The sequence below is a fragment of the Lissotriton helveticus genome, chromosome 10, assembly GCF_964261635.1.
Source record: "Lissotriton helveticus chromosome 10, aLisHel1.1, whole genome shotgun sequence".
Taxonomy (NCBI): domain Eukaryota; kingdom Metazoa; phylum Chordata; class Amphibia; order Caudata; family Salamandridae; genus Lissotriton; species Lissotriton helveticus.
In genome coordinates this window covers 577,688,754-577,714,582 of record NC_136071.1, presented here as the reverse complement: position 1 = coordinate 577,714,582, position 25,829 = coordinate 577,688,754, and the positions used below count along the sequence as shown (strand labels likewise).

The 25,829-nt window shown below is 43.4% G+C and overlaps 1 protein-coding gene across 3 annotated transcripts in view; it reads right to left on the bottom strand.

Annotated features, from left to right (window-relative positions):
• Nucleotides 1-17,731, bottom strand: part of LUC7L (LUC7 like) — a 253,595-nt gene extending 235,864 nt beyond the window's left edge. Inside the window, exon 1 of one of the 3 annotated variants that reach the window (XM_078663114.1) lies at nt 17,553-17,731. In XM_078663114.1, coding sequence (XP_078519240.1) covers nt 17,553-17,613 — 61 coding nt within the window. In that variant the 5' untranslated portion in view covers nt 17,614-17,731. The remainder of the gene's footprint in view (nt 1-17,552) is intronic. The other 2 variants (XM_078663115.1, XM_078663116.1) reach the window with 2 other exon arrangements.
• Nucleotides 17,732-25,829: the final 8,098 nt, after the last annotated feature.

The window sequence follows — 25,829 nt, the reverse complement described above, 5'->3', positions numbered from 1 at the left end:
AACGACACCTACCACCAAGCAAGGGCCAGTATCACTCTTGAACACACTGCCCTATTATCGGATGTTGCATTTATGCACCTACAAAATGATGACAAATGTGTTCTAAAATTAACGTGTTGACAGGTCTTACTATACTGTTTTTCCTTTATAATCAGCATCAATCAAAAACAAGAATTGCTATGATACTCTACAGCCTGTGACCTTCACCTTTTTTTATTCCGAGCACTTCTCTCCCGTACTTTTACACTTGAGCAACCTGTTTACCTCTTAAACCTACGTTGTAATGTCTATCGTTTTTTCTACATTTATTATTGAAATATAAAAAATGAATATATTTAACAGAACACTGTGGGTAAAGTTTGTATTTTCTCTTCTTTTAGGGTGCGAATTTATTAAATAATTTGTGATCTTATAGTACTGATTGCTAGCCGTTGATTAACCAGGCAGCTCCCATATAATACATTTCTCTCGCTTTGTTTTTTTCTCAAATCAGTCTAGGACCATTTGTTTTTCATATCACATCTTTACTTCAGACAGTATACTTATACTATGGTTCATTCCAGTACTGAGAGATGAGATGTCACAAATAGTGACCCCTCAAAAGTCAAGGTTAGCTTATTACTGCAACAGGTAGGGTTGAAAATGCAGTTTTGGCAGTATTAACTGGAGTGGACGACCTAATAGAACGTTTTTAAATTATCTGGAATTTAGAAAAAATTATTGGTTGGCCCCAGCCACAAACTCAAATGGCAGAAGAGGGAGTCAGAAATATTACCAGGAACAGGGGGAGTTCAGTCTGGGGAGGGCAACAAAACAGAGATCAGGAAAGATTTATAGGAAAGTATATGAAAGGGTTCAAGTGCATTCAGCACAGAAAAACATAATCCTAGCTAATTTGTAATGATACATTGGTACTCCAAAGGCTTAAATAAACGTGCCCAGGCACTACCGAAGCTCGAGCTGTGGGAAAGAGAAAAACACGCCTCATTCACATCTATGGGACTTGTCCAAGCCTTAGGGTCTTCTGGAATGAAGCGTTCAGTGGTATGAAAAATTCTAGGCTACTCAATCACTGAATAACCAGGATATATAGTTTTGGCCTTGCGAAAGAAAAACTGTAAAATTCTGCTAAAAGAGGCAAATATTTGGAAAGGTAAAGAGTAGAAAAGGAAAGTTGTCAAGTTAGTATTACATCAGCATTGAAAACCACTGCAAAAAAGAAAATGTACTTTGTTGAATCAATAATGGGATGATTTAAACTGCTCTCTTCACTGGATCGGTTAGATTTTATAGTATACCCACAAAGAAAGAAGCAAAAAAAAAATGAAGTATATTGAGGTTTTCATATGGCTTGCTACTTGAGAAATGAAAGTGAACGAGTACAAGTAAACGAGAAATCTACCTATCTGGGGGTAAAAAATCACTTCATCAAGAAGAATACACTGCCAGTTTGAATGAAAGTGGGGTAATGAAAGGGGACAACATATGGATACTTAGTGGGAAAAAACAGAGTTGTTTATAAGTAAATGAATGTTCATTGAACGTATACAGGTAAAAGTTGGGACTCCAGAAACAGAGCACTCAAATATTCAAATGACATTCCCACAATTTACCCAGACGAAATATTCCAATGGACTCCTAAACGTATTGGGTGGCTCCCAAAATACTGTCTGTAAGCATGTTGATCGGTGTGTGAATAAACAAATACTCAGAGGTACTTTATATGGTCTGCAAGATTCCCTATCGGTCATTTTCTTGTGTACATGCATAATACAAAATAACGTACTAACTTTATCAATGCTCATCTAGCCCTTTACGCTTAACTTACAAATATGGTCTAAAAAGAAAAAAAAAAGGGGGGGGGGGGGTATAACTGTGTGACTGCCTGAAATAGCGCGTTTACTGTTTTTGTGCAACAGATCTGCTGTCAGTGCATGGTCTCCGTTTCACTTTGAAGAGTTGTTGAACTCTCACTTTCAATTCTTAAAGCAAAAATTGCACTATGCGTGATGTGAGCATATGTAGGATTGAAAACAAAAACACAAAGCATCAGTGAAGTTTTATTTATTTAGGGAGTTTTATAAAGCTCATCATAACCAACGGTATAAGAGTGATGCACTGAAGAAAAAACCCACACAGTTACAAAACAAGTATAGTTCAAAGACAAAAGGTTCATCATCTGTGATCGTTCTTCAGAGGTGCAGTCATGAGATCCAAGGCTTCTCCATTTCCAAAAGATAGTGTTATGTGGTCACTGGTTCAACCCTGCACTTGGTCGTTACAGTAGAATCTGTTTAGAAGAAACCTTTTAATCACTTTCATGAAAAACGGAGTTCGTTCGAATCTCAGAGTTCCAGATTCTCTGGGTGAACCAGGATATGGTGCAATAGTAATTCTGTTTTCTAATCTTAGGGGTTACAGACGTAGAAGGTTGGGACTGCTTTGGGAGCGTCAGCATCCTGAAGTTGTGAGCATTTGTTTAAGGTGCATCATTATAATTGGATGTTGTGATTGGTTGGCACACAATATTCAGCATAATCCTAGCTTCGAAACGGAGCGAGTGGAGAGGCTTGAGAGATGGAGTGATATGGTTAAATGTCTTTATCCTGTGATCAGTCCCACTGCAGAGTTAAGGGAAACCTTGAATGGAGCCGTTCAAGATTTGGAAACTTGTATGGGTTGCACTACAAAATTCCAGTCTGGATATTATTAGGGATTGAACTACGATCTTGAAATCATGAGGCGTGGTAAACGGTTTCACCTTACTGAGTAGGTTCAGTTGGCGAACAGCACTTCGAGCGGATGCGCTTATGGGTGCTTTTATGAGAAGGTTTTCATTCAGGGTGATTCTAAGGGATTTTGTTGATTCGATGATGAATGGTTTGTAAAGTATGGTACCTAGGTGGTTAATCCATTATGAGATGGAGGTGGAGCTAGCTGTTGGATGGAGTGATGGAGGAATTCTTTTCTCACCGTTTTAAACTTGAGGTACCTTCATGCCGCCAACGTTTGAGTTTTCGATAGGGTGTCATTGTGACAGTTGAAGTCATTCAGTGAGAATTTTTATTTTTTTAGGTGTAATTTGGGGTCATCAGAATACATGTGATATAGTAGGTTGGCTTGTTTGAGATCCACCAAAAGGTTGGAAAGTATGGAAAAGATAGTGGCTCCATGATGGGCTCTACATCTGACCAGGGATTTGCAACATATTGTGCTGCCCACTTAGACCCACGAGCGATTTTAAAGAAAGGAGGTAAACCATTTGAAGAGAACAGTCCAGTCTGAACTGCCGGTCCCAGGTAAGACCTGCCCTGGCAGTTCGGGCTGGACCGTTTCCATGAGGAGCAGGGTCAAGACAGATTTGCAAATGGCTGGGTCTGAACTAGGGTGGCATAGTGAGCAAAAGAACGATGGATCAAACTCAGATCTTTTGACTAGGGTGAGTGGTTGGAAGGTTTCAGGTCTCGGCCCAACTTGTTTTGTTTGCTATGTGCGCCCTACATGGCCATGGGTATGCCCAGACGTGGGCCCCTTGCTTGCTGTGCCACTGGATTCAAGCTAGCCTAGATGATGAGGGGTGATACTCCGAAACCAGCCCCAGAATGTGTTTCCGGTCCAGGGAGGAACTGGCTTGGCAATTCTGGCTGGAATGTTCCCATGAGGAGCAGAGGCAAGACTGATATGCATATGGCTTGGCCCAAACTGGGGAAACAGAGAGCAAAAGGAGGATGAATTAAAACCCGATCCATTGACTGGGGAGTGAGTATTTGAAACGTTTCAGCACTTCATCCATCATCCTATTGTTTGGACTGTTCAAGGAATGTGCCTGGTTTTTTTTCTGAATCAGAGTTACTTGCCCATTCTTCATGCAGTCTTGGATTTTGGTAACAATATTCATCCAGAGGGGGGTGGGAACCAGCTGAGCGATGTCCTTAATGATCTAGGAGGGGATGAGTCATTGGAATGCGATGTTTGTTTAAGAGGAGTTATCATTGATCTTCTCTTCAGTGAGCATTTTAAACTTTTTTCAGACAGTCCAATTTTTGGACTTTCTGGGGCAGAGTATTACAACCATCTCAAAAGTAGGCATTTCCATCGGAGTATTGGGAGTATCAGACAACTCCTGTTACCTTATTGGTCAATTGCGAAAGATTCTTCAATATTTATTATTTTGTCTTCAAAAACATTGAGAATGTATCACAAGACTCAGTTGTGATTTTCGTATTCCTGGTGGGACCATTTTATTGTTTGACAATATCGAAGAGTTTCTTCAGCCGTTTTCTAGTGTTATCTAGTTGATATCTGAAGAAGGCCGCTTTTGCTTTCCATATGCTATTTTTAGGTCTCGTCTGGCGTTAGAAGCACGCAAGCGCTGCGCTCGCCATGTGAGGGCTTCTTGGTATCAATACAGATTACAAAGATTACAGAGGAGGACTTGAAGCCCCACCCATATTTTTCATTCGCTGGTGTAAAAAACGCTGGCTCCGAATTGAAAAGGAGGCTTACTAGTCCCTCCTTGTTACCGCCCTGTCCACTTTTGGCCCTGCCCACAGGGATTGGATCTCTCACCTGAAGAGTTGTACAGGCACAACGCCGACATCTTGTTTTTCAATGTGCGTTGAAAAATAAATTTCATTATTGTGTGCCTACATATCGTCGTTATGTGGGTCGAGGTTATTTGGGGTAGTTTACCGAAACGTCATTGGCTACACTGGAGTTTCCCTCCGGTCATTCACGGTAGTCAGCTGAGCTCTGACACAGAGAAACAGAAACTTCTGCCGTGGGGCGGAGACATCGATGAATCCGGTAGTGAGCGTCCACCTGAAGATCATGGTGGCCAGCTACTACGTGCTGGAGTACCGAGGTGCTGGGTTTTCGTTCGAGACCGGCGCACGCAGTTTAAACCCTACAGCGCTCATCGGAGAGCAGATAGTACAGAGCCGAGCTGATTTTGCTTCCCAAAGGTAAAGCCTGGGTTTCGCCTTAGTAGTACCTCTGTTGCGCAACCCCATCCCAGTACTCACCCAGGAGAGATTACTAATGCCTCACTGTAACGCAGAGCCTCCAGCTTTACTTCAACCGTACTAGCATTTCATACCACTCCGTACATTGCACCCAAGAGCTACTTTGTAAAGTGTGTGAGATAGGTGGCTTCTGCATACAGCTGTAATCATTAACATAAAATTAAATGTATTTGGAAAATACATGAAGTGTGAGTACTATATGAGCGCCAGCGTTTCTTGTACACCCAGTGGTAGTGAACTTTTGACTCAAGGAAGGTAGCTCTACAGACACTTTCTGATAATTGTCGAGAATGAGTGACAATATGGACAGAGAGACTGGCAGCGGAGTTATTTGACAACCTTTGCAAGGATAGTACTGTCACGCAAGCACTTAAGAGTGGTGTCCAACAAAGAAAAAAAGGATTAAGAGATAAATGTATGAAGTTGGAGACTAAAGAGATCTGAGATGTCAAAATGGTTGACGGGGCGACCCTGAAGCCGTATGTAAAGCTTAATAGAGCACCTAGGGGCCTTCGCTCACAAATTATGCCTACCTAGGACGACCTCGATGAGGATTTGTTAGAGGTATGGGAAAAAGAACGGACATCGAGCTCAATGAAACTTATGGAGATTGTAATAGAAAATGCAGAGAGGAAGGTAGCAAAGTTGCAAACTGAGATCACACAACTATAGGGGAAAATTACAGCCCTTAACTTGCCCGACCCTACAGCCAAGAACTACGAGATCTTAAAGGGAGTTCTGAGTAACCACCAGAACGATATAAAACAGAGAAAAGCTTGTAAACTTAAGCGTGATGAGATAGATTAGAATAGTGGAAGGGTGTTTACCTTTTCTAAAAAATATGATTATCTCATGCAACTAGACAAAGGAAAACAACAACAGGAATCAGTATCTGCAAGCTCTAGTAGCACCTCCTTGAGCACGATCCAGACGAGCAGCAGTGATAAGGAAGGGGCGTCCGGCTCAACAGTGAGGCAACTGCATCCTTTAGGGAATTCCTCCTTCTTACAGGAGGTAAACGGAATAAAGAGAGGGAACCGAGAACAGGCCAAACGCATTGGACCCACAAAAAAACAAGAAGGGGAAAGAAAGGAGGTAGCAGGAGGAGATCGGATAGGAATGAAAACAAGATCTTGGGACAAGAAGGAATTATTTAGCAAACTGATGAAGAGGTGGAAGTGGTGAATCTGTCAACCATATCACTCCCAGAGAATATGAAAGGTTTACTTAAAAAAAGGTTTGGGATATTGTCCAAATGTAAAGGGCAAGTAGGTGACACAAACAGACTTCTTTAAGTGTATCAGACAAACTGAAAAAATATTTTGCTCTGAATCCTAAGCAAAATAAAGAGACTACTATGCAAACATGTAGTAAGTGTCTAATTTATCAGCTATTAATGATATTCAAGACACAGTTACCCTTCTCTCAATTACAGAGTTGGAGGAGGATCCAGTAACAGTGGCTAGAGTCCAGGAAGATCTGTACATTAGACCAGACTTATCAATCTCAAGTGGGTTGAAGAATAAATCCAGGTGGTCTCCTAATCTCGTCAGTGGCAATAATATAGACATTTTTGACAGGCTGGTCATTTTAGATTTGTATGATAGCAGTAGGAAGGCACATCCAGGGGGCTTTGTAAAAGATAATCTGCCACAACATGAAAGAAGCGCTCTAAAAGCACTAATGGGAAATACAGAACTGATTATCCGGAAAGCAGACAAGGGAAGAAAGATAGTGGTAATGAACAAAAGAGACTATGAACAGGAGATATATTCAACTAAGTGATACAGTTTTAATAACTGCTTAAAACTATGGCACGAGAGTGGTCTTTTGGATGAGGATGAGTACATGTTTCTGAAGGTAAATCGTACATGGTACCCTTGTCTGTACAAGTTACCAAAGATCCATAAAAACCTTCCTTTTCCACCAGGGAGGCCAATTGTGTCTGGCATTGGAGGACCAACTGAACGCATCTTGCAATTTGTGGATTTTCTTGCAGCCAATAATGATCAATTTGCCTTTATATATCAAGGACACTCGCCATATTCTGAACATTTTGCGAGACATTCAATGGGACCCAGGGATGATACTGGTAACTCTCGATGTGGTCTTGTTATATACAAGTATTAATTTTATAAGTATTTGAATGGTAATGATATGAATATCAGAGTCACCACGAATCACAGTTCAACAAAGATAATATTTTTAGATGTGGAACTGTATGTAAGGGATAATTGTATTCAGAATCAAATGTATCGCAAACCAACCTCATGCAACACAATTTTGCATGCAAGTGCCCACCCGTGTCACCAGGTGAAAGCTATTCCATTTGGTGAAATAAGGGCAAGACGGAACTGTAGTGAGGAGCTGCAGTTCATGGAATGTATAAATGATATGAAGAAAAGATTTACTGTAAACGGGATGTACAAAAGGCAAAGGAAAGGGCATTGTGGACCAAGCGCATAACCACTTTGAAACCTGTTAAGAGTAACTCGGATATTGAGCAACCGATCAGGTTAATTACGGACCACACCCCAGTGGGAAATGTTTTATTGAGAAGCATGAGCAAACATTGGGATATATTACGAATGGATAAAACATTAGAGAGACATATTGGGGAGCGCCGCAAATTACGTTTCGTAGGGGGAGAACCCTGGGATCATTATGGAGTCCAAGTTACCCACAGCAGGCGCAACCAGAAACCTGGTTGGATCAACACTCAAAAGGTTTTTTAAGTGGGGGCATTGTGAGATGTGCAGGTGTGCCAAGGACAAAACGAAAAAAGGTCAGACAACAATGGTGCAATGTATGACATCATGACAAATATAACCTGTAGTACTAAGTACGTCATTTATGTGATTGAATGCAAATGTACTAAAATTTATGTGGGAAGCACAATACGTATGCTGAAGGAGTGCATGAGTGAACATTTAAGAGCCATCAAAAATAATGATACAAAGTACCCAATAGCGTAGCACGTACATAACTGCGCATTCCAAGATCAGAGTAAAAGCTTTAGATTCTATGGCAGCGGTTCCCAAACTGTGCGCCGCTGCACCCCGGTGCGCCGTTATTAGTTGCCAGGGGCGCCGCGGCACAATGTGCGAAATTGCAGATGCAGCGCTAAAAATGTAGAAATGCCACCTGCATTACTGGCATACACGTGCAGCTCTGACCATTGTTTGAGGAGCGTTATTGCTGCTGTGCCTCGTGTGACACTTCGCAAGGAAATAGGTAATTTAGAAAGTGAAGCCCGTTTTAAGTAACACTAGGGCCGCTGGAGTGTTGGTACTGGAATGGGAGGGATTCCTGTGTGGTCCGCAGAACAGTACGGGAGTAGAATGTTGGGAGCCCCGGCATAAAAGCAAGAAGGCCAAGATCGAAGCTCAGGCCACTTACTGAGCAGTTTTAACCTCCTCGACCTCGGCTATTATGCATTCATAACACCGCTTTAGTCTGTGACTGTGTACTTGCTGAGTTGCAATCTGCCACTTTAAATTAATAATATTGGGAGCACTTTATTCACTTTTGCATGGCGTTTTTATTTTAGGAGTCTGAAATAATTATTAGTGCTGTTTTAAATTCAGCTGCTGTGCTTTCGTGTTCAAATATTTGCCCCCACTGCACAGTTTGTGATGGCGCTAAACAAGATGAGGCAACTTTCATAGCTACAGTGCTTGTACACAATTTTGAAGAATTTTGGTGAAAGTCATTCAAGGCCAGTCCACAACTACAAGCATTTGCGAGAGTTTAATGGGGTGTATTAAATGAATTTCGGCATGTGTGTTTGCCTGTTGGGTGCATTTTTCCTCCAGTATGCAATGCTAACACTGAGTGGCTCCGTCTCAACTTGGTGGAATTTAACTCTAGATTAACTGAAGAGTTCTACTGGGTTTGGTCTAGAATAGATTAGAAAAATGACGATGGCCCTGTCTGTAAACGCACATCTGAAGATGTTTTTTTAAACAAAATACACTTTTTTTATTTCATTGTAAATGCATACTCCATATTCAATCTGGAATATGCATTTACAATAAAATTAAAAAATGTGCATTTTGTTTAAAAAACATCTTCAAATGTGCGTTTAAACAGGACCATCGTTATTTTTCTAATCTATTCTAGACCAAACCCAGTAGAACTCTCGGATGGTCCCTGAAAGGGGGAATACATTCAAATATTACTGAAAAATCAGTATGGTCACCAGGGCCGGACTGGCTACTGGGCGTTTTAGCATGCTGCCGAGCTGGGGGCTGATGTCACTGTGGCGGGGGTTAAGTTTGTTGATGGAGACCTGCTTATGCTTCGAAATAAAGCAAAACGAATTTCGTTCAGCACACACAGGTCCAAATCAACAAATCAGCCCCCAGCTCGGCAGCATGCCAAAATGCCTGGTAGCCATTCCCGCCCTGATGGTCACTGGGTTCAATACAGCCTCCCAAGCCTGAGTTCATGCCGCATTTACATTGTCGATGAGAGAAAACATATCAGCACATAAAACAAAGGCTTGTTTTTCCCCTTTTGCAACTGTTATCTTTTTTATTTTGTTACAATTATCCACCGGTAAAAAAAATGGTGGGGAGCAACTGCCAATTAGCTCAAGGGAGCCACAGGTCAAAAAAGTTTGGGAACCACTGTTCGATGGTATTGAACACATAAAAGCTGATCCACGAGGTGGGAATAGAGAATTGAAGCTGAGGAGGTAAGAGGCAGGGTAGATTATGCGTTTGAGGGCCGTAGAGGACGGCCTGAATTTTGATCAGGAATTACAATATTTTCTGGGGGACTAATTGATGTCAGCAGTGATACCTCATATAATAATGGGTTGCTGGGATTTATGAACAGGTAAAGCAATTATGGACCCTTTTGACTTTGTGCTAAATTAAGGCAGCACCATAATGTTAGTATGGATGAAATTACCTTATACTTGTGTGGAGGTTTGCGTTAATGAGGTAAGATAGCCTGGTATTTTCGATTGTGGACTAAGTTAGAATCCAATACGGAGGTCGAACTAGGGGAGACTCTTATTGTGATGTTTATATTATTAGGAACCGGAGGGTGAAGACCAGAACTTGTAGAGGCGGCTGTGTAACTGATTGCAGTAAAGATGCACGGGTAGGGATGATAGCGATTCTCTAAAAATGTGATGCTGCTTAAGACTGGCAATATATTTGGATAGATATTAAGATGTGATCACTTATGAATCAATTTTCAGATATCTTAGAGAAAAAGTGGGGCATTTGGCAGCCGCTAGAAGGCAATTGCAAACCTTGGAATTACACCGCGCCAGAACATAATATTAGAAGAGACCAAGTGTAGCGTGAGGGCAGTGACAGTAACAATAAGAGTCCAATATTTAACATACGGTACTGATAGGATTATTGTATATTTGTATAGATTGGGACAGACAAAGATTACACAAATTAGCAGAAATTATCCAAGCTATTTAACCCATTCGGTGCTCATGACGGAACGGTTCCGTCATGAGCGTCGGTTGGCCTGTGCTCATGACGGAACCGTTCCGTCATGAGTCCATAGGCCCAATAGAACCTTCAGCACAGCGCGAGAATTCGCGCCGCGCTGAAGAGGTTAAGGACCTTGGGTAGCGATATACCATCAATGAGGTAGGGAAATTTTGGAAACATTTGAATTACTGGACAAAACTTATGCATAATTTGACCTTTGACTCGCCTGTTAGATGTAATAAGAGTTCTCTTATTTTTACTTGGCACAATAGGAACTGAGTATTCGAAGTCTTGAGGTAACTGCGTCTAAGAACGTGGCTTTACATTGATTTTTTCACACGGGTTATGTAAATACAAGTACACTGTGGTCTCAGTAGGAATTTTTTCACATGATGGTCACGATCACACAATGAATCACATGAAGAAGGGTATTTGTAATAATCACTGAATGTAAATGATCTATAATGTCGTGGACTAAAGAGAAGATAATGTTACATAAATGGGAAAGAAATTATCTCCCACTTGAATGTAAAATTGTATGTATATATCATGCACGTGTGGCAGGTTTGACTAGAAATTCATGCACAATGCTGTCGGAAATCTGGGCTCTACAACATCTGTTTAATAGCGCTTAAGATTTTGATTGTAAAGGCACATTTTGTATTATTTCCAGCCCCGAGGAAGCCGGTGGTTCTCCTTACCACGGCGAAACGCGTTGGCATAAGGGATTGGAGTCTGAGGATATTAAAAGAAGAAAGAGCATCAAGAACCCAACTGATTGTTCTTCAATTCATATTTTCTCAAATGTGATGTGATCATTTGTGTGCTCCAAAACATTGTGGAATCCCCCGATTGCATTTAGGGAAGTTGGGTGTTCTCTTCTCTTCTGTTTGGAAGCAACTAAAAAATTATTTTTGAAAATACATGAAGTGTGAGTACTAAATAGGCGCCAGCGTTTCCTGTACACCCAGTAGTAGTAAAGATCGAACATTAATGGGTTAAAATACCACTTGAGCACTTTGTAACATTAGGCATAGAAACACTAATCCATAGCTGCCAAGGTTTCAGATTGCTATGTGTGATATTATCATAATATCGGTGTAATTATGAGTGACATTTCAACGACTAGGAGTGACACTTTCTTGCGAGTAAAATCAAGCAATTTAAACGAGTGCGATTTACCACCCTTTATCAGTGACCCTCAAGTCTCCATTACCACTATCTTACATGCTTTTGTTTTGTTTTATAGCGCTACTCGTATCATTGTAGGGTGTCAGCGCACTTTACCATCACATAGAGACAATGAATCCCATGTGTACAAATCAGTGTATAGCAAATGTTACATAAGAGGTGTAGGAAAGGAGTCCTAGGACATTCATACTGGGTATAGTTTGGGTGATTGATAGTGAGAAGCACAAACTCTGAATTTAAAATGTACCATTGTGGCTGGGGGGTGTCTTCACTAAAGAATTGATTTCTACCCAAATTAATCATCTTTGCATTATTAGGATAATGAACAAGCATTTGCAATGCAATAGGTCTCGCAGTTAAGCAAGTTTAAGCTATTGGCATTGTAAATAATGCATTTTATGTATGTTTTAAAAAGAAAACAAAAATAAAAGGCATTGTTATTTGCAATGTCAATAGCTCAAACTTGCGTCAATGGGAGACCTACTGCGTTGCAAATGCTTGTTGTAATTGTTTCTGCTCTCCTGCACTCCTTTCAGGTTGCTTGCCAAGGGAATATTCCCACATGACCTCTCCGCTAGTCTCAATGTCTTCCTTTCTTCATTTAAGTGTCTTTTGAACCATGGGTGAGCTACCTTGTATTTCTGCCTTTTGAGGCTCAGTGGGGCTGCTACTACCTCCAATATGCCCGTCACAGCTTGGTTACAGTGGTCTGTTAATTCCTGCCCTCTTTGGTTACCACTGTGGTTGGGGGGGAAAGGGGTTATTATCTCAGTTCACATTTCTGGATTGCTTGGACCAGTATTTGGGTTTGAGTCCTTGGTTCCTAGATTTCTCTGACTTAGTTAAGATGTAAAAGATGTGGATGATGGTCTGACCAGTCAGTTGGACTTATAGAGCTGGTGCTTATAGCTCCTTTGGATATCATTAGATCAATCGGTCACCTTGTGTACTGAAGACTGCTAACTCCCATCGCTGGTGGTCAGAGAAAAAGAGGGAGGGTTGCGTGCTATACATGTTGGCATACGTGTAGAGTGCTAAATATTTTGTTGTTCTGGAGGCGTTTGTGTCCCTCCAGGTGAAATACTGCAAGCGAAGGCTGCAGCAGATGGAAGGTCACTGGCCACGATGGCAGAGCAGAAAAGTATACGCTATGGAGTTATTGTTTAACTGCCGAGCTATCAGATTTCTAGATCCTAGCCATAGGTCGTCTTTTTAAAGACTTGCACTTTTGTTACAAGGCACATGCAAAAAAAGGACCACAGTACCTTTAATCTTTGGTCAACCTTACATACCACTGAGAAATAGAAGATTGGCTGAGGAGCGGCTGACATCTGTCCCCAACACAAAAAGAGCACGTTCTGGGGGCAGTTCTTTCAGCTAGATGGCACTGAAGCTGTGGAACTCTGCCACTGGCAATTATCCAATTCAGTCAGAGTGCGTTTTTAGGGGGGGGGGAAATTAACTTGCTTTTTTAATGTGGGCGTTTGGTGAGTTTAATTGCTTTATTTGGGGGCGTGGATACCTGTACCTGGAACACCTCTTTTGAGGGAGCTATGCACTCTATAAAAAGTTATTTTGTTTGCTTAACCCCTTCCGCGCTGATGACAAAGCCAGCTCGTCATGGGCATTACCTGCGCTACGCGGATGACGAGCTGGCTTTGTCACAAACCGCGCGTTTTTCAAAAATCAGCGCGCAGCGGGAAAACGCGGTAGCGGTTAATTAGCAGGATTCATTGAGCAAAGAGCATACAGCTAGCTGTTCGAGAGATTTGTGCATTGATCTTGCACGTCACTGGGGTTGTTGTGGGACGACTCATGCAGGGAATTGAGAGGGAGAGTTGCGACTAACCTCCTTTCAACAGATCCCTTTCCTCGCCTACATACACCATTGAAGGATCCAGCCCTCTCTCACAAGAACCCCGATTTGTGGTAATGCCCTTGCTGTACCTGGTCTCCGTGTAGGAAACGTACACACATTGTAGTGGCCTGTCAGTGAGTCTCTAAGATTTAACAATTGCTACCAGCGCAACATTTGTATTGTAGGTGAAGATAACCAGCAAACCTACCGTCCTTTGCCACATCTTTTCTTCATAAAAATGGCTGGCAATGACGCTACCATTATTATACCTGTTCTGTGCATGAGTTGATTTTCATCTTGACGGTCTAAACTCTAAAAGTTCTCTGCAATGGAACATTACATGGTGGTGCTTCTAAGAACCACTCATGCAAATGTAACAGCCATGCTTCAAAGTTCTGGATCTAGCCAACTTAACCATGCTAGCTCCAATGAAAAGTGGTGCAGCAGATCTATTAGATCTTTAGCGAACCTAACGAGATGTGCGGCTACTTCACTGACTCACTGAAGCGGTCTGTGCTGTCCAGTAGAAATAATCTCTGAAAATACAAAATACCATAGATATGCTCCCCAGATACTTGATGTGAGTCTTTTTACAGCAGAGCAATTTTAGGATCACAACTATTACACAAGTATAAAGTACACCATTATGTGCAAAATGGTTTAAACTCTATAAAACCGAGTGCATAAATGACACTTCATGACAGAGTATGACAACAATTATTCCCAGTCAGCACTCCTACTCATGTTACCTTTTTAGTATCTGAAAAACTCAAGTAACCTGGCTGATAAGGGCGAGGGGCATAAGGACAATTGGGCACCTGCAGCAAGTACAAGACGTGTGCACACAAGGGCCACGTCACCATGCACTGCATGTCTGTATTTTCACAGACTGGTGCACCAACACAGATACTGGGTCATTCAATCCTACTGATTTATAGAGCAGGTATAGCAAATGACTATAATTAAATAACGAGTAGGTTGCACTAATATTATGCCAATCGAGCACGCTATTTATTTTACAAAACCATTCTCCTGGGCTTTGGCAATTTGAGACAGAACGTGTAATAGCTTGGAAAGCAGGCATGCATTATGAACAGATATCAGCTAACAAAGACATGCTTAGCAGGGCAAAGACTTTGTGCTAGTTTACACGGTTTCTTTCTATATCCTCAGATTGCACACTGCCCCAAAAAGCCTCCTCCCATTAAATTACTAAAATATTGACAGAAAAAAATGTCCTCTAGTTCAAACTAGTGATTGGTCTCTCCTTTCAATGTATAGAATGACCCTCTCCTTATCCTCACTCCTCGCATGCCTTACCCTAAGTGTGGGCTACTCAAAGTCACATGCCTGTCTGCCTCACTGCATATTCTTGCATTTCTATAAATTGCCACAATTTCATAGATCACAAACTCCCGTTCTTAGAAACCATATCCCTGCAACCTGACAAACCCTAATCTGCATTAGACTAATCTGTTCGTCTCATCAATCAAGTGCATGAACACACTGATGACCACCTCTTACTCCCACAGTGACTTAAGTAAATGCATGCAATGGTTTCTTTGGAACACCGAGATAATACCAATAATCAAATATAAACTGTAAAACTTTACTAACAACTGTGTTCAGTAGTAGTGAACAACCAACTGTAAAGAACGTCAACGTCTCGTCAACAGTAGTAAGCGCTATAGGAATGCCATAGCAATACACATCTTTGATTATACACAGGAAGCACTTACTTGACTAAATTTGGCAGGGACAACTATTCTCGGACATGAAATTGGCTATTTTAATACTGTAGTATGCGCTTAGATTTGAGCGGCAGGATAAAGCACTACTGAGAATTAGAGAAAGAAATTTAACGCAACGAAAAGACAAGAAGTATACGATGTGACCCTAATGCCACATAACAGACTTCGAAGTCACTGTGTATGGCCTGATAAACTTAAAGAAGCATACATAGTCTGGCTTAGCAGGCGAACTGCATCTAGAGCACAAAGGGGGCAGCCACAGTGAAAACTGATCCGGGAACTGGCACTAACGTCAGGTTGTAAGGATGGGTGGGGGTTGAATTTGACCCAAGAGATTTTTGGATGCCAAACTTCAGTCAGGGACAGATGATTAGGATGAAAGGATGTGTTATAACCCGATTTCTCATAATGCATCTTTTCCCTTGTTACCCATTCCCTGCTGCTCAGCCAGTATGAATGTAATGTGTATGTGGAATGTTAGAATGCTTGATGAGGTAATGGAAAGCTGGAGTGCTGGTGGATTGGAGTGTGAGACAGTTGGAGTGTGTGGGCTGAGCAGCAAGGATGCTGCTCCTGGTGGGGCTCAACATTACATCATCTTTTTACCATCTAACCTGACTTGTAACTTAGCTTAATTAAACCTCTTACTTATCTGCCTGATGGCTACTTCTTTTGGACTAAAACAAGGGCGACGATTTGGAGAAAATAACCTGCCTGTTGTGAAAGATTACCTGAAGCTACTGAGAGACCGGAGGTAAAAACACTTACAGAGGGGTTGTGTACCCTATACTTTTGTTTACCCAGGAGTGCGTTTAGGGTTCGATGCTGTGTCTTTATTACACCTTATTAGTTTCCTCCATTCTACTGGTCCTGGATACTAATACCATGCATATACCCTGTGCTATGTTTTTATTACGCCTCAGTGGTGTCCTCCATTCTCCTTGCCCTGCATACTATTACCATTCCATATACCCTGTGCTGTGTTTTAATTACACCTTACAGGTGTCTCCCATTCTCCTTGTCCTGCATACTATTACCATTGCAAATTTCTTTCTTTTGAATAGTTTTGAGCTTTCAAATTTCCAATTTTTTTTTTCATATTGTATATTTCTTTCGTACTGTATGTACTTCTATCCAAAAATAACTCAATTTTTTTTATTTGTATAGTTCTCTTTCGTGATGCATTTTTATTTTGCATTGTTGTAGAAAACATGATGTTTTTATTTTCCCAAGCGAGGATGTGTTAGAACTTGATTGCCTAATTGTTTTATAAGGGAAGGAGATGTATTACAACGGGATTTCTTATAATGCATCTTTTCCCTGGTTACCCATTCCCTGCTGCACAGCCAGTATGAATGTGATGTGTATGTTGAATGTTAGAATGCTTGATGAGGTAATGGAATGCTGGAGTGCCTGGTGGATTGGAGTGTGAGACAGTTGGAGTGTGTGGGCTGAGCAGCAAGGATGCTGCTCCTGGTGGGGCTCAACATTACATCATCTACTTACCATCTAACCTGACCTTTAACCAAGCTTAAATAAACCTTTTACTTATCTACCTCATGGCTACTTCTGGACTGTAACAGGATGCTCTTCGGATCAGTTACAGAACTTAAACCCCCATTCTTGATGGGTAAATAAAACGACCTGCAAAACTAGACAATTAAAGCTTGGAATTGTTGAGTAACGTGCTACAATACAACCTATGCTATGAATGCAATTTGTCATAACACTTATTCCAATTCTACAGGCGCATGCACCGCTACGTACTGTACGGGAAACAACAAAACATCTCCATCCCAGCGACGTTAAAAAAGGTAGTGGTTTGATCACCTTCAAAGAGGAAAAAAAGCCGATTACTGAGTCGGAGAATATGAATGGCAACCTAAAAGCGACTGCCCTATACTTATGAAGCGAATCAATATGTAGCGCCTCTTTTTCCCAAAATGGCAACATTAAATATCTTCCTCAAAGCTTGATACCTAGGCAGGCCAGGGATCCCGCCCCGTGATACCCGTGCCACGGCCGAACCACCAAACACGACAGGGGTATTCCTACGTAGCAGTGTAACCACTAAAACTACTCAAATACAGGCTTGGCTTCTCCTGGCATTCATATTTAGTAGGTCTGTCTCAAACTACATAACTGCCTACGCAGGCCGCTCTTCCATTGCACGCCATGTTTCCAGATTTCGCTCCCCTACGACGAAGCAGGATTGCGCAAGGAAGAGCAGGAAAATTGTCGCCATCTGACTACCAAAAACACTTACCGTCTCTAGACGTGCCCATCAGCTGGTCCAGCAGCGCCCGCATCTGAGCCTGGGCCGACATCTTAAAAGGCTCTCCAGCCCGGCCAAATCCGAACCTCTACAAAAACACTCCCGCGCGTAACTCCACAGAGAAAATGGAGGCTGCCTCTAGGCCTACGGGTCCAAACGGCGAGCGGAGAGGGACAAATTCACATCGACATAAACGAAAGACTGCTATTTTGAATTGCTGCGGGATACTGTCCTGAATGCGTGAATACGGCAGCCACATTGGAATGGTGCTCTGAGTTAAGACTCGAAATACAATTCAAGGGGGGGGGGTCATCTTGGAACTATTATAACTGCTCAGGTGGTAAGTCAGACAATGAGGGCGTTTTGCTATATTTCAATTAGCGTAGCGCAGACACGAATAAGGCATACTTATTATTTCGCGATACATATTCCAAATGTTTCTTCTCTTTTCTCCATATCCTTGTATCCCTCCAACCCTCCCTTGGTGCTGTGACTGCGTCCCCCCTCCAACCCCACTTAATGCAACTCTGCTCGCCTGTTTTTTTTGGGTCTTGACCTGAGAAAATCTACTATGTGTAGATATATATGTATATAGAGATAACTCTAACCACTAGTATATGCAGTAGCCTCTACCATTCCTATGTGACTCGTAGAGTATATCCATTTGTATCTCTTCCTTGAGTGACTTTACTACTTGTACATTTGCAATTTTTCTTTCTGTTTGTATCTCAATTTCAATTTCAAACAAGCATTTACAATGCAATAGGTCTCGCAGCATTAAAGTTTGAGCTAGTGGCATTGTATATTACAATGTGTTGCATTAAATTGTTATCAAACTCTGAATTGTTTTATAAAGATGATTTGCAAACTGTCAAATGTTGCTGAATAGTAAGCAACGTTGTGAATAATATTGTTTGCTAGTCATCCTTGGGTACCAGAGTACTTCACTTGAGGCAGAGGTATTATCTTTAGACTACAGGTGCCGGTGCCGCTTGAGCTAGATACAGGGCCAGCCATTCACTACTCTGCACTCACTACTCATCACTCACTACTCTGCACTCACTACTCACTACTCTACTCACTACTCACCACTCACTACTCTCTACTCACTACTCACCACTCACTACTCTCTACTCACTACTCACTACTCTACTCACTACTCTCTACTCACTACTCACTACTCTACTCACTACTCTACTCACTACTCTACTCTGCACTCACTACTCTGCACTCACTACTCTGCACTCACTACTCTGCACTCACTACTCTGCACTCACTACTCTGCACTCACTACTCACTACTCTGCACTCATTACTCACTACTCACTACTCTGCACTCACTACTCACTACTGTGCACTTATTACTCACTACTCACTACTCTGCACTCACTACTCACTACTCTGCACTCACTACTCTACTCACTACTTTACTCACTACTCAACTCACTACTCTGTACTCACTACTCTGCACTCACTACTCTGCACTCATTACTCACTACTCTACTCACTACTTTACTCACTACTCTAATCACTACTCTACTCACTACTCTGCACTCATTACTCACTACTCACTACTCTGCACTCTCTACTCACTACTCTACTCACTACTCTGCACTCACTACTCTACTCACTACTCTACTCACTACTCACTACTCTACTCACTACTCTGCACTCACTACTCACTACTTTACTCACTACTCTACTCACTACTCACTACTCTACTCACTACTCTACTCACTACTCTACTCACTACTCTGCACTCACTACTCTGCACTCACTACTCAGCACTCACTACTCACTACTCTGCACTCACTACTCACTACTCTGCACACTCACTCTGCACTCACTACTCTGCACGCACTACTCTGCACTCACTACTCACCACTCACTACTCTGCACTCAGTACTCTGCACTCACTACTCACCACTCTGCACTCACTACTCACTACTCTGCACTCACTACTCACTACTCTGCACTCACTACTCACTACTCTGCACTCACTACTCTGCACTCACTACTCACTACTCTGCACTCACTACTCACTGCTCTGCACTCACTACTCACCGCTCTGCACTCACTACTCACTACTCTGCACTCACTACTCACCACTCCGCACTCACTACTCAGCACTCACTACTCTGCACTCACTACTCACTACTCTGCACTCACTACTCGGCACTCACTACTCTGCACTCACTACTCACTACTCTGCACTCACTACTCTGCACACTCACTCTGCACTCAGCACTCACTACTCTGCACGCACTACTCTGCACTCACTACTCACCACTCACTACTCTGCACTCACTACTCTGCACTCACTACTCTGCACTCACTACTCACCACTCACTACTCTGCACTCACTACTCACTACTCTGCACTCACTACTCACTACTCTGCACTCACTACTCACTACTCTGCACTCACTACTCACTACTCTGCACTCACTACTCACTGCTCTGCACTCACTACTCACCGCTCTGCACTCACTACTCAGTTTCAGTTTCAAAGAACTTTATTCGGTTAAAACAAATAACCATAAAAGTAACAAACATACAAACAGATCACAATAATTACAGCTCATAATTGTTAATGCAAAGAGGGGGATCGAATAGACAGTTATCCAATAAAGTAAAATTTAAGTCATATCAGTTATCATTTGTTTTCGTAATTTAAAAACACTCTTTAGAAAATTTAAAACCACAGTTACAGTTAAGACCATATCCATTCTCTGTAATTCTAAGAAAGCTGGGCGGCATCTGGTTAAATTCATTTCTTTTAAAAAAGGGATGATGATTTTTCTGCGAGAGGCACCATAGAGTCTGCAGAAAAATAAAATGTGGATATCTGATTGAATTGACGTACCATCACATGGACAAGTGGGCAACATACCCTTCCATGAGTTCATACTAGGGAAGGACACCAGTCTAAAAAACATACAAAATCTAAAACGAGTTAAAAGGAAGCGATCATAGTTTGACATGGGCAGGGATAAATATGGCTGTACTCTGCACTCACTACTCTGCACTCACTACTCACTACTCTGCACTCACTACTCACCACTCTGCACTCACTACTCGGCACTCACTACTCTGCACTCACTACTCACTACTCTGCACTCACTACTCGGCACTCACTACTCTGCACTCACTACTCTGCACTCACTACTCACTACTCTGCACACTCACTCTGCACTCAGCACTCACTACTCTGCACGCACTACTCTGCACTCACTACTCACTATTCTGCACTCACTACTCTGCACTCACTACTCTGCACTCACTACTCACCACTCACTACTCACCACTCTGCACTCACTACTCACTACTCTGCACTCACTACACACTACTCTGCACTCACTACTCACTACTCTGCACTCACTACTCACTACTCTGCACTCACTACTCACTGCTCTGCACTCACTACTCACCGCTCTGCACTCACTACTCTGCACACTCACTCTGCACTCGGCACTCACTACTCTGCACGCACTACTCTGCACTCACTACTCACTACTCTGCACTCACTACTCTGCACTCACTACTCACCACTCTGCACTCACTACTCACTACTCTGCACTCACTACTCACTACTCTGCCCTCACTACTCTGCACTCACTACTCTGCACTCACTACTCACTACTCTGCACTCACCACTCTGCACTCACTACTCGGCACTCACTACTCACTACTCTGCACTCACTACTCGGCACTCACTACTCTGCACTCACTACTCACTACTCTGCACTCACTACTCTGCACACTCACTCTGCACTCACTACTCTGCACACTCACTCTGCACTCACTACTCACTTACTACTTTTTAGTTCCAGTTTTTCTTTGTCTACAAGAGCCATTGCTAAACTGGATTCACAATGCTTCACAATGATCCACAGATCTTGTAAAGGCTAAGGTGCTTATGTTTCCCTGGGCAGGCAGCTCCTACATAAGGGGCCATATTGCAATGATGTCAGTGTACACTGTGGGCGGAAATCAATTTTGTTGACTTCTCTGTACATCAAAGTGTGGCTCTTGGCCTCATGGAATAAATTAGGACCACAACAAATCATGGCAGTTACCCCCTTGAGCTCCGTCTTCACCCGTTTTGTTTCTTTTATCGAGTTCCGTTTGTTTTATTTGGTTTTAGTCTGGTGCTGTATTAATCTAGCGAGCACCAAGGTGCGCTCCATCAATAAGTATTAACGTTATATTACCATGCCCATTACATACTACAATGTCATAAAATTACTTTACAATCCTTTTTAAAATGGTACGTGCAATATTTTTCCGGAGAGACGTACCCACTGAGGGCTCAGTCCAAGCTCCACAAAAATCCCGATTCAGGCGTAAATTGGGATTATAAATGGGGTGCTAACTGTACACCGTAGGTTTTGGTCGCACAATTTATGGCATAAAACTTCTAGTGCAGACTGTGTACTCAAGCGCACAGCCTGATTTTGTTCACCTCGAAACTGGGGAAGAACGCAGACAATTAGCTGATTGTTCTTATCTGTGATATTCCTATAGGTCTGGTAGGGGTGCACCAGCTACAATCAACACCTCATGGCATCACAAATTGAGGGTGTAATGTCACCACACCAAATTGGTATAAGACTGAATGTACCCTTAACTCACTTCCTTATTGTGTCTCTTTACCTCAAGGTTTCATGAATTCAATGCCCACAGGGCGAGACGTTTCTACTCCTTCACGCCGACAACTCTTTGGTACCCCGGGGGTGTCAACTAGAGCTCAATTCTGTTTTTCGTGAGAAGTCCTGCCTCCTCGTGCTTCTGTCAGTCAGGCCCTCGAGCGCGCTCTTGTTTCTCCTCCCTCCTCCCCTTACCTCCTCCCGCAAGCTCGGCCCCTGCCTCCCACCGCTTTTCTCGGCAAGCCGCTCGGTGGCGCACCCCTGCAGTCGGTGGAAGCGCACTGCAGCTGCCCCACTCCCCGCGCCTCTCGATGTGAACCTCCCGGCGGAGCTCGCTCGCTCTCCCGGTTCCATTTCCGTGGGATCTGTTCCTTCACATCTGAGCGCGCACCCGGCTCGGCGCCGCTGGAAAGGTAAAGCCGCAGCCGGAGCTTGGGAGGGAGCTGGGCTGGTGTTCGGGGAGCAGGGAGAGAAGGGTGCTTGTTAAACGAGACCCCCAGTCCATGAATGGAGCTTGTATGCGCGTATGTATATGTGTGTGTGGGGGGGGGGAGTCTCTCTGTATATATGTGCGTGGCCGCTTGTGTGTGTATGCGCATGCGTGTGTGCTTCCCAGGAGCCAGCGCCTGGCCGCAGCGCTCGTTCGCGTGCCACTTTCAAATCGCCTCCAAGGAGATGCGCGCGGCCAGGACTGTCTCCTGGGAAGCACACATGCCGACAAAAGGGGCTCGGCGGAGACGCGCTTCGCGCGGCTAGCCGAGACCTAAAAAGCTTTATTCGATCATTTGAAAAAAAAAGCACATATAATACATCAGTAATTACGAAACATTGGGTAAAATTAAAAGTCATACAATCGATAAAAGAGAGAGGCGGCAGAATAGCAAAGGCTGCAATTTCTACTAGAAACAATTCATTGAAGTTAAAAGGCCATACTTTTCCTGGCGAACAAAGATTTCAGAATAAATATCGCTGTGAAAAAACATACATCCGGTTCGTCGAGTGCAAATAAAAGCCTCATAGCGGTTTTAACAGTTGACACAAAATATTTTTAAAAAAGCGGTTTAAGATAGGCAATACGGAGATGCAAATACAAAGGACAGAGTAGCAAAAAGTGCTCGGTGCTCTGCTTAGAAAACCCATCACATGGGCAGGGGGTTGACGTATACTTTTTTATCAGGGGGAAAGCCACCAGATTATGGACTATACCAAAACATAGTCTGGTAAGGACATACTGTTTGTATCTCTTCCTTGTGTGACTTTACATCTTGTACATTTGCAATTTTTTTCTGTTTGTATCTTCCATGTAACGCATGTAATCCTAAATCCTTATGTTTTGCAACTGGTTCTCATGTAAAGCGCTCTGACACCTTCGGGTAAAGTTCGCGCTATATAAAATCACATTAAATAAATAAATAAATGTGAAAAAATCAAGGGACCATAAAAAGATTTAGGGGACCCCTATATAAACGAGCCTCTTCTTGGAAAATACGTGATAGAAATCATACACTGACTTAGAAGACTCAAACACATCCATATACATTATATGACTAAAATGATACATGGATTGTTTAATGCATTGAAGTTGTATTTATAGAACACATACTACCCCTAAGGAGGCGTTCAAGCTTTTTATACTGAGCAGCTCACTGCTTCAGATCCTTTTGGTTAATTCAGCGGTTATAATTGATTTCCTAGCAAAGCTGAAACAGCAGCCTGTGCAGGAACTAAAGTGCTAATATTTTTTAAGTTGGTGCATTGTTTGCGGCAGATTATCCAGTGTGCCATGGGCCCTGGTACAAACAAGCATTGGCATAGCCAATAGGTCTCGCTTTTGGTACCTTATAAGTATTTAGTTATGCTGCACAATGTCCTTGGTGCAGCAACATCAACTGTTGCATGGCTAAAACACTTATAAGGTCCCAATGGCAAGACCTATTGGCTATGCCATTGCTTGTTATTAAGTGGCACCATCTTGCTAAGACAGCGACATAGCCAGTCAGCATGGTATGAGAAGCAATTACCATAAACCACGGATACAGAAAAGGTCAGCCCGAAGTTGTCCTCCCATTGGGATGGCATCACTTCACGAGTCTAATGTCCTTACCCTACGGAGGGAGGACCCCCTTACATTAGGGATTCCCAACCTATTTCTATGCCCCACACCCCTAGGAAATGTTTGAGTAATGTTCACACCCCTAAAAAGTCTCACCGGATTCCTATTATGCTTACAGTACATACTTTGCCTCTTTGTTGCACCCCCGAAATGTCATCTCGCCCCCAGGGGGTGTGGGCACCCCAGGCTGGGAACCCTTGCCTTACATAAAGGACAGACTGGTAGCCACTCTGACCTGCATCGAAAGGTGTCATTGTAACCAATATCAGGGCTTGTCAGTGTGACACACAGATACTGCAAGTGAGTAAAAAGTTCACTTATAGTGCCGCATAGTTCTGTAAAACATCAGTGCCGCTGGAGCCTCCCAATCAATCAATCAATTAATCATATCATTTGTAAAGCGCACTACTCACCCGTGAGGCACTCAAGGCGCTGGGGTGGGGAATGCTGCTACTGCTCGAAAAGCCAGGCCTTGAGGAGTTTTCTGAAGGTCAGCAGGTCTTGGGTCTGCCGTAGGTGGATGGGGAGGGTGTTCCAGGTCTTGACGCCGAAGTGGGAAACCGATCTGCCACCTGAGGTCGCTCTTCGGAAGCGGGGGACTGTAGCGAGGGCGAGGTCGGCGGAGCGGAGCTGGCGGGTGGGGGTGTAGAAGCTGAGTCGACTGTTGAGGTACGTTGGTCCGGTGTTGTGGAGTGCCTTGTGTGCGTGGGTGAGGAGCTTGAAGGTTGTCCTCTTGTTGACCGGGAGCCAGTTAAAGGTCTCTCAGGTGGGGTGTGATGTGGCTGCGGCGAGGGATGTCGAGGATCAGGCGTGGAGAGGCATTCTGGGTGCGTTGGAGCCGTCTCAGGAGATTGGCCGAGGCTCTTGCGTAGAGGGCGTTTCCATAGTCCAACCTGCTGCTGGGCCTGGGTGACTGTTCTTCTCGTTTCAGTGGGATCCACTTGTCGATCCTACGGACCATGTGGAGGGTGTTGAAGCAGGAGGAGGAGACGGCGTTGACCTGTTTAGTCATGGAGAGGGTGGAGTCGAGGATGACCCCTAGGTTGCGTGCGTGGTCGGTGGGTGTTGGAGCGGTTCCTAGTGCGGTCGGCCACCAGGAGTCGTCCCAGGCCGAATGGTTAGATTAGAGGATGAGGACCTCCGTCTTGTGCGAGTTCAGCTTCAGTCGGTTGTTCCTCATCCATTCAGCAACGGCCTTCATTCCTTCGTGAAGGTTGGTTTTGGCGGTGTGGGGGTCCTTGGTGAGGGAGAGTATCAGCTGGGTGTCATCGGCATAGGAGAGGATGTTGAGGTCGTGACGTGGGCGAGCGGTGCCATGTAGATGGGGAGGAAGACCCCCGAGGGGCTGCTACGGTGGCTGCGTGAGGACCCAGCGTAGCTGCTGGGGGACAGCCCCGCGGGGCCAGCGGAGAGCAGAGCTGGGGGGTCCTGCTGCCGGGGAGCCTGGGGCTGGGCGAGAAGATCAAGGCGCTGAAGCTGGAGCTGCACCAAGCAGCTCACCGAGCTGG